We start from the raw sequence: 14,555 nt of genomic DNA, 5'->3' as shown, positions 1-14,555 counted from the left end.
TCAAAGGATCCTCTTGTCTCTGCACTTCCCAGAAGCCCCAGCTTTTCACATGGGTGCTGGGGAATCAAACCGATCAAGCTTGGCAGCAAACAATTTTACCTGCTGAACCCTCTCGCCCGCCCAGCTTGAAAGACTCGGGAGCCAAGTTCACCCATTTCTCAGTCCAGAGTCACTAATGCATATGCTGGAGCCACTGGGGACCTAAACAAGAGCCTGCCTGCTGCCGGCTGCCGGCTGCCTCCCTCCCAGCTGGTCCTCTGCCGGTCCCCCAGGAGACACACACAGGCCGCTGCAGACTTGCAGTTACTTTATTTTCCAGTTCAAAGCTACTATCATGGGTCTTCAGAGTTATACAAATGACAGTTACAAAAAAAAATAAAAGACCGAGACACCCAGAGTGAGATGCATGGTGTTGGGGAGTCGGTGGAATGCGGGTAGTTGGGACAGGGCCCCCTGAGGTTTACTCCAGGGCTCCCAGGGAGGGACACATCTGGCTTTCTCCCGCCCAGGAGCCCCGAGGTGTCTGGGAAGACGTGGAGCACCAATCACAGAGCCAGGACTGGGGTGGACAGGCAAGAGGGAGGAAGGGAACCCGCTGGGGAGGCAGGACAGGCACCAAGCATCTCCCCCCACCCCCCAAGACCACTCACGGCTACAACCAACAGGGCAGGCTTGCCTAGGGCCCTTTCAACAGTAACATTTTCTCAAAAACAAACAAAAAATACTGTTTTGGTCATTTTTCTGCTTCCAGTCAGGCCAGGGGGGAAGGAATGAGGTGGGAGAGAGACCCTCCTCTTCCACAATGTGCAGGAGTGACCTGGCAGTGCCACCTAGCTAGCTTTGAGTCAAAGAGCCAGGCCTGAACGCTGCAGGACGGACAGACTGTCTTCCAGCCATGATCCAGAAAAAAACACTTGTGAGCAAGGCAGGCCATGCCCGGCTTCAGTCCCTCCAAAAGGCTCGCCTCTGGACGCTGGGACCAAAGTAGGTGCACCAGAGAGGGGGTGGGGCATGGGGGTAGGGTCTTCCAGTTACAAGCTCAAGCTCAGGGTAGCTCCCTAGGCCCTGTAGCTTCTCCTAGGCCACTTCCTGGGGGAAATAAGGCTCAGAGTTGACTGAGGTCAGAAGAAAGGTGCCAGAGTGCCCCATGGAAAGAAGGGGACAGAGGGAACCGGAGTCCCTCCCGGGGACAGTCTGCAGTCACCGACCCATGGGGAGCAGAGAGTTAGGGAAAAGGGGGTCCACAGAGGGCAACGGGCAGGGGCACCGTTTCCTCTCAGGTTTCCAGTTTGAAAGGCAAGGAAGGGGCTTGCCACCTGCTGCAGGCCACCCGGTGAGTAAGGATAACAGAAGGAATGGGCCTGCAGAGGGCAGGAGGCCCTAATACTCCCAGAGCGAGGCGGGGTCGATAGTCTCCGCGCAGGCCTTCAGGACCCCAGCGTGGTCCCCCTTCAAGTAGCGGCCGCCCACCTTGAGAGCCACCTTATTGTAGTCACAGAACTCGAGGAAGAAATCCACAGGGGTGTCGCTGCTGCTGGTGACCGAGGAGTCACTACCCACCGTCCAGTACTTGCCCGTGGAGTCTGGGGAAGGAGACTACATGTCAACCCCACCTTGTCAATCCCCGAAAGGATTAACACTCCCTCCCACTGTCAGCTTCCAGAACTCAGTGGGCTCAGCTGGATCTGGGGCACAGTCCTGTACTCCAAAAACTCACGAAACTGAGGCAGGAAGATTACCAAGATTCAAGGCCATCCTGGGACATTTACTGACATGTCATTTCAAATTACAAAATATAAGAGGGCTAGGGCTGGGCACGGTGGCACATGCCTTTAAATCCAACATTTGGGAGGCAGAGACACGGTACATCTCCGAGTTTAAGGGCAACCTGGTCTACAAAGCAAGTTCTGGGACGGCTAGGGACTCAATAAAACAAAACAAAACGAACAAACAAAAAGAGCTTCCAGTGAGGGGCTGGGGTGTGGCTCAGTGGTAGATCCCCTGCCTAGAATCCCCCAGTGAGGGGCTGGGGTGTGGCTCAGTGGTAGATCCCCTGCCTAGAATCCCCCAGTGAGGAGATGGGGTGTGGCTCAGTGGTAGAGGCCCTGCCTAGAATCCCCCAGTGAGGGGCTGGGGTGTGGCTCAGTGGTAGAGCCCCTGCCTAGAGTCCCCCAGTGAGGGGCTGGGGTGTGGCTCAGTGGTAGAGCCCCTGCCTAGAATCCCCCAGTGAGGGGCTGGGGTGTGGCTCAGTGGTAGAGCCCCTGCCTAGAATCCCCCAGTGAGGGGCTGGGGTGTGGCTCACTGGTAGAGCCCTGCCTAGAATCCCCCAGTGAGGGGCTGGGGTATGGCTCAGTGGTAGAGCCCCTGCCTAGAATCCCCCAGGGAGGGGCTGGGGTATGGCTCAGTGGTAGAGCCCCTGCCTAGAATCCCCCAGGGAGGGGCTGGGGTATGGCTCAGTGGTAGAGCCCCTGCCTAGAATCCCCCAGGGAGGGGCTGGGGTATGGCTCAGTGGTAGAGCCCCTGCCTAGAATCCCCCAGTGAGGGGCTGGGGTGTGGCTCACTGGTAGAGCCCTGCCTAGAATCCCCCAGGGAGGGGCTGGGGTATGGCTCAGTGGTAGAGCCCCTGCCTAGAATCCCCCAGGGAGGGGCTGGGGTATGGCTCAGTGGTAGAGCCCCTGCCTAGAATCCCCCAGGGAGGGGCTGGGGTATGGCTCAGTGGTAGAGCCCCTGCCTAGAATCCCCCAGGGAGGGGCTGGGGTATGGCTCAGTGGTAGAGCCCCTGCCTAGAATCCCCCAGTGAGGGGCTGGGGGTGTGGCTCAGTGGTAGAGCCTCTGCCTAGAATCCCCCAGTGAGGGGCTGGGGTATGGCTCAGTGGTAGGGCCCCTGCCTAGAATCCCCCAGTGAGGGGCTGGGGTGTGGCTCAGTGGTAGAGCCTCTGCCTAGACTTCCCCAGTGAGGGGAGGCTTGGCTCTGAGTTCAGTCCTCACCACTGTAAGAAAGGAGTCATGTTTGCCTTGCCAAGGCCACACACATCAAGGGGCTCTGATTCTGACTGACACTGGATTGTTGGTGTCCTCCCACTGGTTTTGGTACCATAACCAAGAAGTAATATCCTTATCTTCCATCTCTCCTCTCCCTTTTGTTTTTGAGGCAGAGTTTCTCTGTGTAGCCCTGGCTGTCTTAGAATACACAGAATATACTCTGCAGACCAGGCTAGCCAAGAACTCAAGAGATCTGCCTTCTGAGTGCTGAGACTAAAGGCACAAGACATCACCACCACCAGGCTCCATCTTCTTTAATCCTTCTTCCGTCCTTCCTTCCTTCCTTCCTTCTTTCCTTCCTTCCTTCCTTCCTTCCTTCCTTCCTTCCTTCCTTTCTCTCAGGGGGTGGGGTGGGGATTTAGCTCAATGGTAGAACACTTGCTTAACAATTGCAAAACCCTGGGTTCCGTCCTCAACACCAAAAAAGAAAAAATAAAGATAATTCTCCTGTCTCAGATTCTCAGGTTAGAACCACGACCACTCTCCCTGGCTGCTTCCTACCTTCTCTGTCAGCTCTGTAGACAATGGGGACAGGGAGGGGCTACCCCAGCAGCCATAGGAAACCCATTCCCTGACGAGCATGCCCACCCAGAGAACCTACCTTTGATGTTGTAGGCTCCATCGTTGAACTCCAGCTGGAAGACGTCGTAACTGGAGCGGTTGGCATCCAGGGTGCCCGTGACCTTGCGGCAGCCAATGAATCCATGCTCCCCACGGAACACAATAATGGGGCGGTTAATCAGCTTCATGAGGAAGAGTTCTGAGTCCCCTGTCGCAGAGAAAAGGGGCCGTCGGGCTTTACAGCAACAAGGAGAGGCCAGCCAGGATGTGGCTCAGAGAGGGATACCAAGAAGCTAAGGGTCACAGGCTGCCATCCTGGGGTACAGCAGCTTACGGGGATGCCCTGCACACACAGGGAGGTTCAGGTGGCACTGATGGCTGACCACAGGGTGACTGACCTCCCAGGGCACTAGGGGAAAAGGCTTGGAGTGCATGTCCCCATGTGGCTACCTGCTGTCTCCACGGAGGCGGCCAGCTGGCCGTTTTTCTTGGCGGTCACAAACTTGCCGTTGGCCGCTCTCAGAGTGATCCGGCGGTCACACCACTCGATGTCAAAGTAGCAGCTGGCATTCCTGGGGGAAGAGAAGAGGGGCTGGCAATGTGGGGCCATCAAGCGGGCTGCCCCAGTCCCAGGAGAAGAGACATGCCATGTGATTGAGGGGTGTAGGGTGTGACTCACTTGGTGGATGCAGTGGACTGCACACCTCCGGTTGCTGTCAGTGTCCAGTACTTGCCCGTGTGGGTGCGGAAGGCACACTTTCTTGTGTCCCGGTCGATCTCCAACTGAAAGGTCTCCTGATCAGTTTCTTCATCCTGATTGGCAGACAGGTCCATTCCTGCAGAGAGAGACCCAGCCAGTCAGGACAGGGCGTGACCCTTGTCTCACCCATATTCCAGGATCCCACAGGGCAGTGGACTTCCTGAAGTGTGGCTTAGATCCCTCAGTGGTGATCCCAAGCAGTGGGCAGGACCAGGCCAGCAGGTCAGCAGCCAAGGCTAGCCAGGATCTCACCACTCAGGAAACTGAAACTGCAGGCTAACTGTGAGTTCTGGAACCCCCGGGGCTACCAAGACTCTTGTCTCAAAAGAAAAAAAAGGGGGTGGGGCATCGAAGAGATGGCTTGGCCATAAAATATTAAATTCAGATTGCTAGGAATCACATAAAAGGCAGGTGTGGTGGCATGAGCCGATAATCCCATCACAGGAAAGCCAAGACAGATGGGGGCCTGGAGCTGGGTGACCAGCCAGCTTAGCTGAATCACTGAATCCAGGCCACTGAGTGATTCTTGTCTCAGAGCAGAGAGTGGGCACTCAGGAGACAGAGGCGGTGGATCTGTGTTGTGAGTTCAAGGCCAGTGTGGTCTACACAGTGAGTTCTAGGGCAGCCAGGGCTACATGGGGAGACCCATTTCTTTTCCTTTCTTTTGTTTTTTGAGACAGGGTTTCCCTGTGTAGCCCTGGCTGTCCTGGAACTCAGAGATCTGCCTACCTTTGCTTGAATGCTGGAATAGAAAGCATGAGTCACCACATCCCAGGCTAGGCTTCATCCCTTCCCCTCCCCCAAAAAGTATGTAGAATGATCGAAGATGATACATATGATATTGACCTCTGACTTCCATATTAGGGGCGTACATACACATAAACAATAAAAATAGGTTGTGCCAGGCATTGTCACAAGTTCAAGACCAGCCTGGAATACATAACTCTTTTTTTTTTTTTTTTTTTTTTTTTGGTTTTTCAAGACAGGGTTTCTCTGATAGCCAGGGCTGTCCTAGACTCACTCTGTAGACCAGGCTGGTCTCGAACTCAGAAATCCACCTGCCTCTGCCTCCCAAGTGCTGGGATTAAAGGCGTGCGCCGCCACTGCCTGGCTACATAACTCTAAAAAAAAAAAAAAAAAAAAGAAAAAAAAAAAAAATCTGGGGATTTGGCTCAGTGATGAGTTTCTTTAACTCTAGTGCCCAAAATGACAAGGAGGAAAGAGAGCAGGGGAGGAAGGAAGCCTTCAGACTTCAAAATGAACCACCCACAAAGATGTTCTAAGACCAAGCAGAACTCTCCCGTGGCCCCGGATTGGGTCCTAAAGATTGGCTCCAGTTAGGCAAGGCTCCCGTTACATAAGGAATGGCCTGGTTTTGTAGCTACAGATGGAGGCGTTTCCGGATAAGACGCCCCAGTGTCCGGAATTTGCTTTAAATACAACCAAAACCATTGAATAAACACACAGATGGCGATGGTTCTGCAGAATGTCACATGGCTGGGTGCTGATAAAAGGGGGTTCGTTACCCGCTTCCTGTGGTGGGTACGTGTGAAAGTAAAGGCATAAAGTATGAGCCAGGCACTGCGACCCACGCCAGTCATCCCAGCACTCAGGAGGCCGACGTTAGCCTTGGTGATGAGTGGGGCTGATCTCAAAAAATAATAAAATAAGGTTGTGGCTATAACTCAGTTGACAGTCAAAGTCCTGGGGTCCATCCCAGAACTGCATAAAAGGGTGTGTCAGAGTGGGCCTACAATCTCAGTACTTGGTTATCAGAGGCAGGAAGATCATAAGTTCAAGGCCAGCCTGAGGTACATGAGACTCCACCCCATGCACACAGATACAGACAGACACACAGATACACACAAGGCTGCAGGCTATCGCGATAAAGGCACCTGCTGCCAAACCTAACAACCTGAGTTCGATCCCTGGGACCAACAGGGTAGAAGAGATCTGATTCTCACCTCCAAATCGGCACCAGTGCATGCAGGCACACCCTCCACAGACAAAAATAAAAACAAAAGCAGTAATCTTTCTTTAAACAGAAGGTGGGCGTGGTGGCGCATGACTTACCTCTAGCACTCAGGAGGCAGAGGCGGGCGAATCACGTTTGAGTTTGGGTGGGTTTGAGGTTACCTTAGTTTACATGAGTTCTAGGCCAGCCAGAGCTATATGTAAAATAAATAAAATAGAGAGGGGATTGAAAATATAGCTCCGCCGGGTGGTGGTGGCGCACGCCTTTAATCCCAGCACTTGGGAGGCAGAGGCAGGCGGATTTCTGAGTTCTAGGCCAGCCTGGTCTACAGAGTGAGTGCTAGGACAGCCAGGGCTACACAGAGAAACCCTGTCTCGAAAAACCAAAAAAAAAAAAAGAAAATATAGCTCCGTGTAAAGTGTTTGCCCAACACGGTGGAAGGCCCTGGACTCCACCCCTAGTACCAAACACACACACATCACATATTGTTTTAGAAAGTTCAAAAGGCATAAGAATGATGTCACACTTTATCCCTGCTCCCACCAGCCACAAACACTGAACGCTGAGCAAACCTTCCAGCAGTTCCCTGTGTGTGGTGGCCACGTGCAAACACTGGGTCTCCCTCCTTCTTTCCCTCCCTCTCTCTTATTTATTTTCTTTAATGTTTAGAAAGGCTTCTTGTATTTTATATGTTATGTATGAACATTTTGCCTGTGTGTATGTATGTATGCGTATCTCCTATGTGCCCGGTGCCCTCAGAGGTCAGCTCTCCTGAGTTGTTGTGAGCCACCCTGCAAGTGCTGGGCCTCTGCAGGAACAGCGTTCCAGAGCTGAGCGTAAGTAACCTTGGGAGGCAGAGGAAGGCTGATCTCTGAGTTCAAGACCAGCTTGGCCTAACAGGCAAGTTCCAGGACAGCCAGGGCTGCTATACAGAAACCCCGCCCCACCCCCACCCCCAAAAAGGGAAACAAAACAAAACAAAAAACAAGCAAAAAACCAAAAAAGCCAAAACAAACAAAAAACAACTGTCTGAGCCATCTCCCTAACACCTCCTTCCTTTTCATTTTTTTTAAAGATTTATTTATTTATTTTATGTATGTGAGTACAGTATTCTCAGACACACCAGAAAAGGGCATCGAATCCCATTACAGATGGTTGTGAGCCACCATGTGGTTGCTGGGAATTGAACTCAGGACCCCTGGAAGAGTAGCCAGTGCTCTTAACCACTGAGCCATCTCTCCAGCCTGTTTGTTCTGTTTTGAGACAGGGTCTCACTGTGTATCCCAAGCTACCTTTGAACTCTGCCTCTACCTCCTGAGTTGGAATTACAGGTTTGTTGTACGGCTTGCTAACTTCTTGCTACATAGTAACACTACACAGCTTCCATGTTATATGACCTCACTGAGCCCCAATAAGGTATCTCTCCCAAGGCCTGCTCAGTGGCTCTGCTTTGTAATAGTGGCTTTCACTCCACCTTGGAGTGGGATCTTGGGTCCTAACAAGATGAACTCTTTGTTTCAAGGAGCCGAGATTCTAAGAATGTCCTCAGCATGGGGACACAGTATACACTACTGACCTCACAGCTGTCTTTAGACGTCCTTAGGAGGCAGAACCTGGTAGAGGAACCCATCCTTAGTTGATACTCCACCAAGAGTGTGCCAGTGATCTGTGCTGTCAGTGCCAACAACCCTTACCTCTACTCACAAAGCAGTTGAGGCTCAGAGGTGACAGGCCTTGGCCCAAGGTCACCTAGCAAGACCAAGGAGCTCCTGGACTTCAGGAGTGGAGATGGACACATGCCTGGCCATGTCTCAGCATCAGCAGACATGGCTTCCATGGTGGGTCCCCCAGGACCCTGGCCCAGTCCCTCCACAGGATCTACCATTGAAGCATGGGTGGGAAGGCCGTCTCGGGCTGGGCGGCCACTCCAAGGCCACAGCTCTGGGCTGCAGTCTGCCCCTGGCCCACACTAGGGATGGCTAAACATCAAGAGGACAGCTGGCCACACGTATGCGGGGTGTCGCCCACTGTCCCCTCTGCCTCCCTGTAATTGAGCTGCCACGTGCAGGAACTCCTCAGTCAGCACAGCTTACTGGGCAGAACAGCCACACCGGATGCCAGAGAGCCTAAGCGACCCCACCTGGTCTAACGGTGCCCACTGAGGGCAACGGGACAGTCACGGAAAGCCAGCACTTGGAGCTCAGTGGGTCCCAATCACTCACTTGGGTTCTTGTCACCAAGCCTCCAGAATTCCTTCTCTATACCCCAACTGTTTGAAGGAGAAAATGGATTCCTACAAGTTGTCCTCTGAACTCCATGCGGGTGTTGTGGCCTATGCCGCCCCCCCACCCCCCACACACACACTCTAATAAAGGTAATTAGATTTAAAATGTATTTTAAGAAAAAAGAAAGAAAACCTGGCTTTAGGGGTGTGGCTCAGAGGTAGAGCCCCTGCCTAGAATCCCCCAGTGAGGGGCTGGGGTGTGGCTCAGTGGTAGAGCCCCTGCCTAGAATCCCCCAGTGAGGGGCTGGGGTGTGGCTCAGTGGTAGAGCCCCTGCCTAGAATCCCCCAGTGAGGGGCTGGGGTGTGGCTCAGTGGTAGAGCCCCTGCCTGTCATGCACAAGGCCTCAGGTTTTATCCTCACATTCCCACAAATAAAAGCCCCACAAGAGATGCTGACACAATGGTGACACAATGGTGACACACGCCTTTATTCCCAGCACTGGAGACCAGCCTGGTCTACATAGGGAGTTTTAGGGCTACACAGGGAAACCCTGTCTTGAAGCAAAAAAAAGAAAAGGCTCTCCCAGGCACTCCAGCATCCCAGGAAGGCCATCAAGAGGAGACCAGAAGCCTGTAGTAGCCCATGCCTCTCATCCCAGCACCGCGGAGACTGAGGCAGGAGAATGGAGGGTTAGATGCCAGATGGGCTACAAGACAAAAACTAAAAATGAAGTGGTGGGGTAATGGAGTCAGAGCTTCCCAGTGTGCTAGCTTCCCTCACACAAAGGGGAGGCCCTGATCCAAGACATCATGGGCACTGAGTTCAAGACAGCTCAGTGCTGTGGACATACACAAATCTTTAACCTCCCAGTACCTCTGAAAAATGAGACATCCAGACGGAGGACAAAAAGGGCTTCACGCAGACCACCATCTGGGTCTCATCTCCAGGTACTGGGACAAAGGGGCCTGGTGTATCCACTTTTTGATAAAGAGGCCATCAAAGGATTCAGGTACCCTTAGGTGAATGTCTTCTCTCTCTGCCTCAGTTTCCCTCCCTTGCCAAAAAAAGATCACCTCTCAATTCTGTTGGGACTGTGAAAGGATGTGAAGGCCTGTTGCCAAGGAGATGCTGGGCCCTTCCATCTCAGCAGGAAAGAGAAGTTAGCCCCCTTCCAGAATGGGCTCTCTAAGGCTGGGGGGGGGGGCGAAATGGGGGAGAGGCCCCACTTGGCCTTGGAATCACATTGGAGCTGCGTTGCTATGGTAACAGATTTTCTGTGGGTTTTTTTTTTCAGCTGCAGCAGCACAGAAAACCTGAGTCACAGGCTCCTAGGAGCCCACGGAGGGGGCGTGGCTGTCTTCCAGCTTCCTAGGCGTCTCTGTGGTGACTCAGAGGGTCCTCCAAACTGCAACCCCTTCCTGGGCTTAGCTGCTTGCCAGAGTCCCTCGCTTTGTTCGAAATAAGCAATCCCCACAACCCAGAAGGCAGCTTAGCTTAGAACCCTCCAGGACTTTACCTCCCAAAGTGCTCAAAACCAAGCCATTCCTTGCCCCAAGTGGGGAGCCGTCAGATACTCTACAAAGCCCAGCCTCACTTGTCACTCTTCAGCCAGGCACCCGAGCAGTGATGGGGACAAAAATCCTTTGAAAGCATCCTTAAAACCCAACATGTAAACCAGGATGGGCAGTGTGGGGAGACACAGCACGGGGTCTCCTTGAGCCAGCAGGGGCCGGTGAGGGTCCATCCCCCAATCCTGCTCTCATGGGAGCTCCACCTCTCAGGAACATAGCCTGGTTCAAAGTACCTCCGTGTTTTTCAGATGGGGAAACTGAGGCCAGGGAGCAGGAAGCAGCAAATCTGCATGGATGATTCACAACCCCAGATTGCGCCTTCCCTCCCCCTATTCCTGGCTAGCCGTTCTCAACACGTGTTTCCCGAAGCCCAGCCCCGCCCCGCCTCCCTGCCACGCAGGCCTGCCCAAAATGGCCTCCCCGGCACACCCACCCAGCCGCTCACCCTCAAAAAGCCCGGGGAGGAGTTGGCTGACAGGGGAATGAGACTTAGACCCGGGTATATGAGCGCAGAAGAGGTCTGTGACCCCAAGTTCCCTTCAGATTCTCATCCCTTCAGCTCCTTCAATTCCCGCCCCCTCCTGTCGCATCATTGTGAATCATACACAGTCATGGCACCCTCAGAGAAGAGTACCTGTCCAGGCTCGCAAAACACACCTTCTAGCTCCTTCCAGGCCCCAAGGGCCCAAGTCACCTGTGCCTTGCCTAACCTTCCCCAGGGCGCAAGCCTTGGACACAGCTCTGTAAGCAGAGAGCTGGTCTCTCTAGACTAGAGAGTACCCGGCATCTACAAAGTTCCCTCCAGTCCCAGATCCCAACCTTCCTCCTGGACATGCAGGGCTTCTCTATCTGCAGCTCTCTGCCTTGGGGCCTTTGCTGTGGAGCAAAGGACCCTGCCTGCAAGACCGGTCCATAAACTTGGTGCATGCTCTTTTCTGTTCACGCTCCTGGGGGCAGCTCTTGGGTCCTCAGAAAGGATCCCAGATCCTTATAATCTACTAACCAGATCCTGTACCCCCAATCTTTTGCTTTACATAGTAAGTCACATCCCCAAGAGACGTTTACTGCTCCTTGTATACCAGTGTTTGCTAAACAGGTGGGAACTCTGACCCCCTCGACCAGCATTGTGAAACAAGAGAAGCTATGGTTCATTGGTGTGTGTGGGGGGAGGGAGGTGTAAAATGAGAGAACATTCTGGAATCAAGCATACCCAGTTCAGCATGTGGCTGACTGTGTAACAGTAAGTAAATTGTTGCACCTTTCTGAACGTTAATTCAGCCAAACTCAGGCAGGCCCCACCCAAGGCTTTGCCCTCTGCATTGGGGGAGGGGGTCTTCCTCTCCACAGACTGGCTCCCATCCAGCTATCTCCAAAGCCTGGGGTCCAATTTCTCAACCAAGGAAGCGAGATCTCACAAGCCCCTGCCAGTAGGCAGCAAAGACCCTTTGGAAAGTAGGGGTTACGCCAGAAAGGAGGCGCCTACTTGTGCCATGCCAGTGCCGGTCGGAAATGGCCTACCAGCCTGCTGGAGGCCCTGGATGGGGACAGACAGAGTTGCAAACGATTGTTCCCAGCCAGAGAGGCCTTGGGCACCGGTTCACACGAGGGTAGAGGCTTTTGGAGGGACACTCCGCCGAGTGCCGGACCGCGAGGCATGCACGGGAGGACAGGGAGGGCGCCTGGCGGGCAGCCACCGGCGCCACGCCGCCTGCCGCCTGGGTGCGAAGGAAGAACCAGGCGGCTTCACTCCGCTTCCTCACTGAACCCTGGACCAGGGACAACGCCTGGAGGGTTGGGGGTGGCTCCTCCGCAGAGGGACCCGCCTAAGCCGATCCCCTCCCCCAGCTCCGCGCATCTGGTTTTCCCATCTGCAGAGCCTTAGCAGGACAAAGGGGACGAGGGAGGGCCCAGCCGTGGCGACCCGCCCCCCTGCTCACAAAGGCCGCGGCCCGGAGCGCCAGGCCTTGGCCAGGGGAGGTTGGGTGGGGGAGGGGAAGCCCCTGCGGACAAACACCCCCCCCCCCGTCTCAGGGCCAACCCCGCCCAGCACACCCCGCTGGGATCAAAAGTCCCTCCAACCTCTTCATCTCGCCAGTTAAGGCGGGGAGGGCAGGGGTGACTATCCCCTGGCCCTCCAGCCAAAGGCCCGCGAAACGGGAGAGGACGCACGAGGAAATGAACAAGGGGGGGAGGGCGGGGAACCCTTCTTCTCCAAGACCCGGGACAGCCTATCCTAGAGGATCAGCTCACGAATGGGGGCAGCTCAGACTAGGAAGGAAGAGGAAGCAGAGGTCTAAGCTAGGTCTAGGGGGCCCCACGCCCCCAGCCTGGGGTGGGGGAGGTGGACAGTATTGCTTTGGGGTGTGCTAGGCCGAACCCCCTTCCCCACGTCAACTCCTCCCAACAGAAGCCCAGGTTCCGGACAGAGGGTTGCTATATGCCTTTAATCCCAGCACAAGAGACAGAGATTGGAAGATTTCTGCGAATTCGGGGCCAGCCCGGTCTACATAGCGAGTTCCAGGATAGCCAAGGCTATATAGTGAGACCTGGTCTTTCTAAATAGAAGCTCCATGGCGGACCCCAGAGGCCTGTGCGCCTAAAGAGAGTCCAGGCGGAGATAGGGAAACAGAAGGATGCAGGAGCTTTTGTGCACTGGGTCCGGACCCAAGGGAAGGGACATGTCCCCAACTCACCCTGGCGCGTGGACACGTTCCTCTCGTTGGCCGCCTGCAGCACCACCTGAGCGCAGCTCTGTTCCAGGGCGAAGAGCTCATCTTTGCCCACCTTGGTGGCCTTGCCAGCCTTGAGGGTGCCGCTGGGCCCGGACGGAGCCAGGTAGCGACCTTCGCAGTCGCGAAAGGCCACCTTGCCGGAGCGGAACTCCAGCGTGAAGCCCGTGGCGGGCTCGGGCCGCGCCACAAGGCGCCCGTCGTGGCGCAGGAAGCGGTGGTCCGACGTCTGCACGCTGTAGCGCTGGTCCTGGAAGGCCAAGGTGATGAGCGAGTCGACGCCCCAAGGCACGTCGCGGTCTACCGCGATCTCGTCGGCCGGTCGCGCGCTCAGATGCGCATAGCGCTTGCGGGTGACGCTGTAGATGTTGACCTGGGGGTGCATGGCGATGTGCACGCTCCACTTCTCGGCCGGCGACACGCTCTGCGCGAAGCACGACAGGCGGTCCTCGGTGCCGCCGAAGTAGCGCCGGTGCGCCTCGGACTGCAACGACCAGCGGCCGTCGTCGTGTGCCACGACGAGGAAGCGGCAGTCGCCGTCGGGCACCTCGCGCTCGCAGGTCACGTTGCCATCCTTGTCGGCGGCCAGGTAGCGACCCAGGTGGCTGCGCAGACACACGGCCGCGCTGCCCGCCTCATCGGGAGGTTGCTCCAGCGTCCAGATCTGTTTCTTCTTCAAGCTACTAGCCGATGCGTTCACCTTGAACCCGAACGCCTCGGCTGTCAGGTACTTGTTGCCGCAGCTGATGAGCCCGAACTGGATCTGCACAGACTCGGCCGTGCCGTTGGCGGTCATGGTGGCGGAGGGCGGCCCGGTGGCCCCGGGAGCTTGGGTGGCTGTGCCCGACCTCCTTTGTTCAGCACGGCTTAGCCCGCTGCAGCTCTCCACAAAGCCAGCCCGGCGGCGCCCTGGATTTTATAGGCGGGTGACGTCACCGTGTTAGGCCACGCCCCTAGCCGGGCCTGCCAGGGGAGGGGGCTCTGCAGCGCGCGCCGGGGCCCCTGCGCTTCCCTTGCGGGTTTTTCTAGGGGTTTAAGACGGGGGGGGGGGGGGGGGGGGCTCACTCTGTAGCCCAGACTAGGCTTGAAGTACATGTGTGGCTCAGGCTGGACTCGAACTCATAGCAATCCTTCTGCCTCTGGCATATTCGTGTTTGCTAGTCCATTTATCTGTTCCTCCACAGTCGTTCTCAACAGTAGATGGCTGATCCCCAACTTTCTCCTGCTCTGAGGCCACCCTAGAGCACCCCCAGCCCCAAACCCAGTCGATGGAAGGACCAGGTTTAAGGTAAGGATCCGTTCAGGATGGAGGGAGGGTCCAGGGTATATCAGGAAGTGGTATATCAGGAAGTAGCCTTACAGCAGTTCCTTTAAGAGGCTGGGGACACCAGAAGATACGGCGGGGAAACAGGGGTCTGGGGGTGGAAAGGAGATTAAACTCTAGAGAGGCACACGCAGAGCCCTACCTGCCCCGCCCACCCGCCTCAGGGTTTCTCGAAGGCCTTGTAGCCTGGGCCTCCTGAGCAGAAACTGAGGTCTCTATTCCAGGGCCAGCATAGACTACAGCTGACTCTAAATAAATTGTGGTGATTGTGGCCCAAGTCGGTGACCAACAAAAGTCCCCACCCTGGGGATGTTTAAGCCCTGGGGTGCTGGTCTACCAGGAAGCAGGGTGGGTAAGGTAGGCATAGC

At 55.4% G+C, this 14,555-nt stretch overlaps 1 protein-coding gene across 1 annotated transcript; it reads right to left on the bottom strand.

The window, feature by feature from the left end:
• Nucleotides 1-290: 290 nt before the first annotated feature.
• Fscn1 (fascin actin-bundling protein 1) lies at nucleotides 291-13,766 on the bottom strand. The gene is made up of 5 exons (XM_076923568.1): nucleotides 12,828-13,766; nucleotides 4,283-4,439; nucleotides 4,054-4,175; nucleotides 3,644-3,811; nucleotides 291-1,583 (listed from the first exon to the last, which is right to left on the bottom strand). Exons 1-5 carry the CDS (start codon nucleotides 13,657-13,659, stop codon nucleotides 1,381-1,383), a joined length of 1,482 nt encoding a protein of 493 aa, XP_076779683.1. The 5' UTR covers nucleotides 13,660-13,766; the 3' UTR covers nucleotides 291-1,380.
• Nucleotides 13,767-14,555: the final 789 nt, after the last annotated feature.

Source organism: Arvicanthis niloticus, chromosome 24, assembly GCF_011762505.2.
Source record: "Arvicanthis niloticus isolate mArvNil1 chromosome 24, mArvNil1.pat.X, whole genome shotgun sequence".
Lineage (NCBI taxonomy): Eukaryota > Metazoa > Chordata > Mammalia > Rodentia > Muridae > Arvicanthis > Arvicanthis niloticus.
The sequence above is the reverse complement of the archived record's forward strand: the minus strand, read 5'-3'. Positions and strand labels throughout refer to the sequence as shown.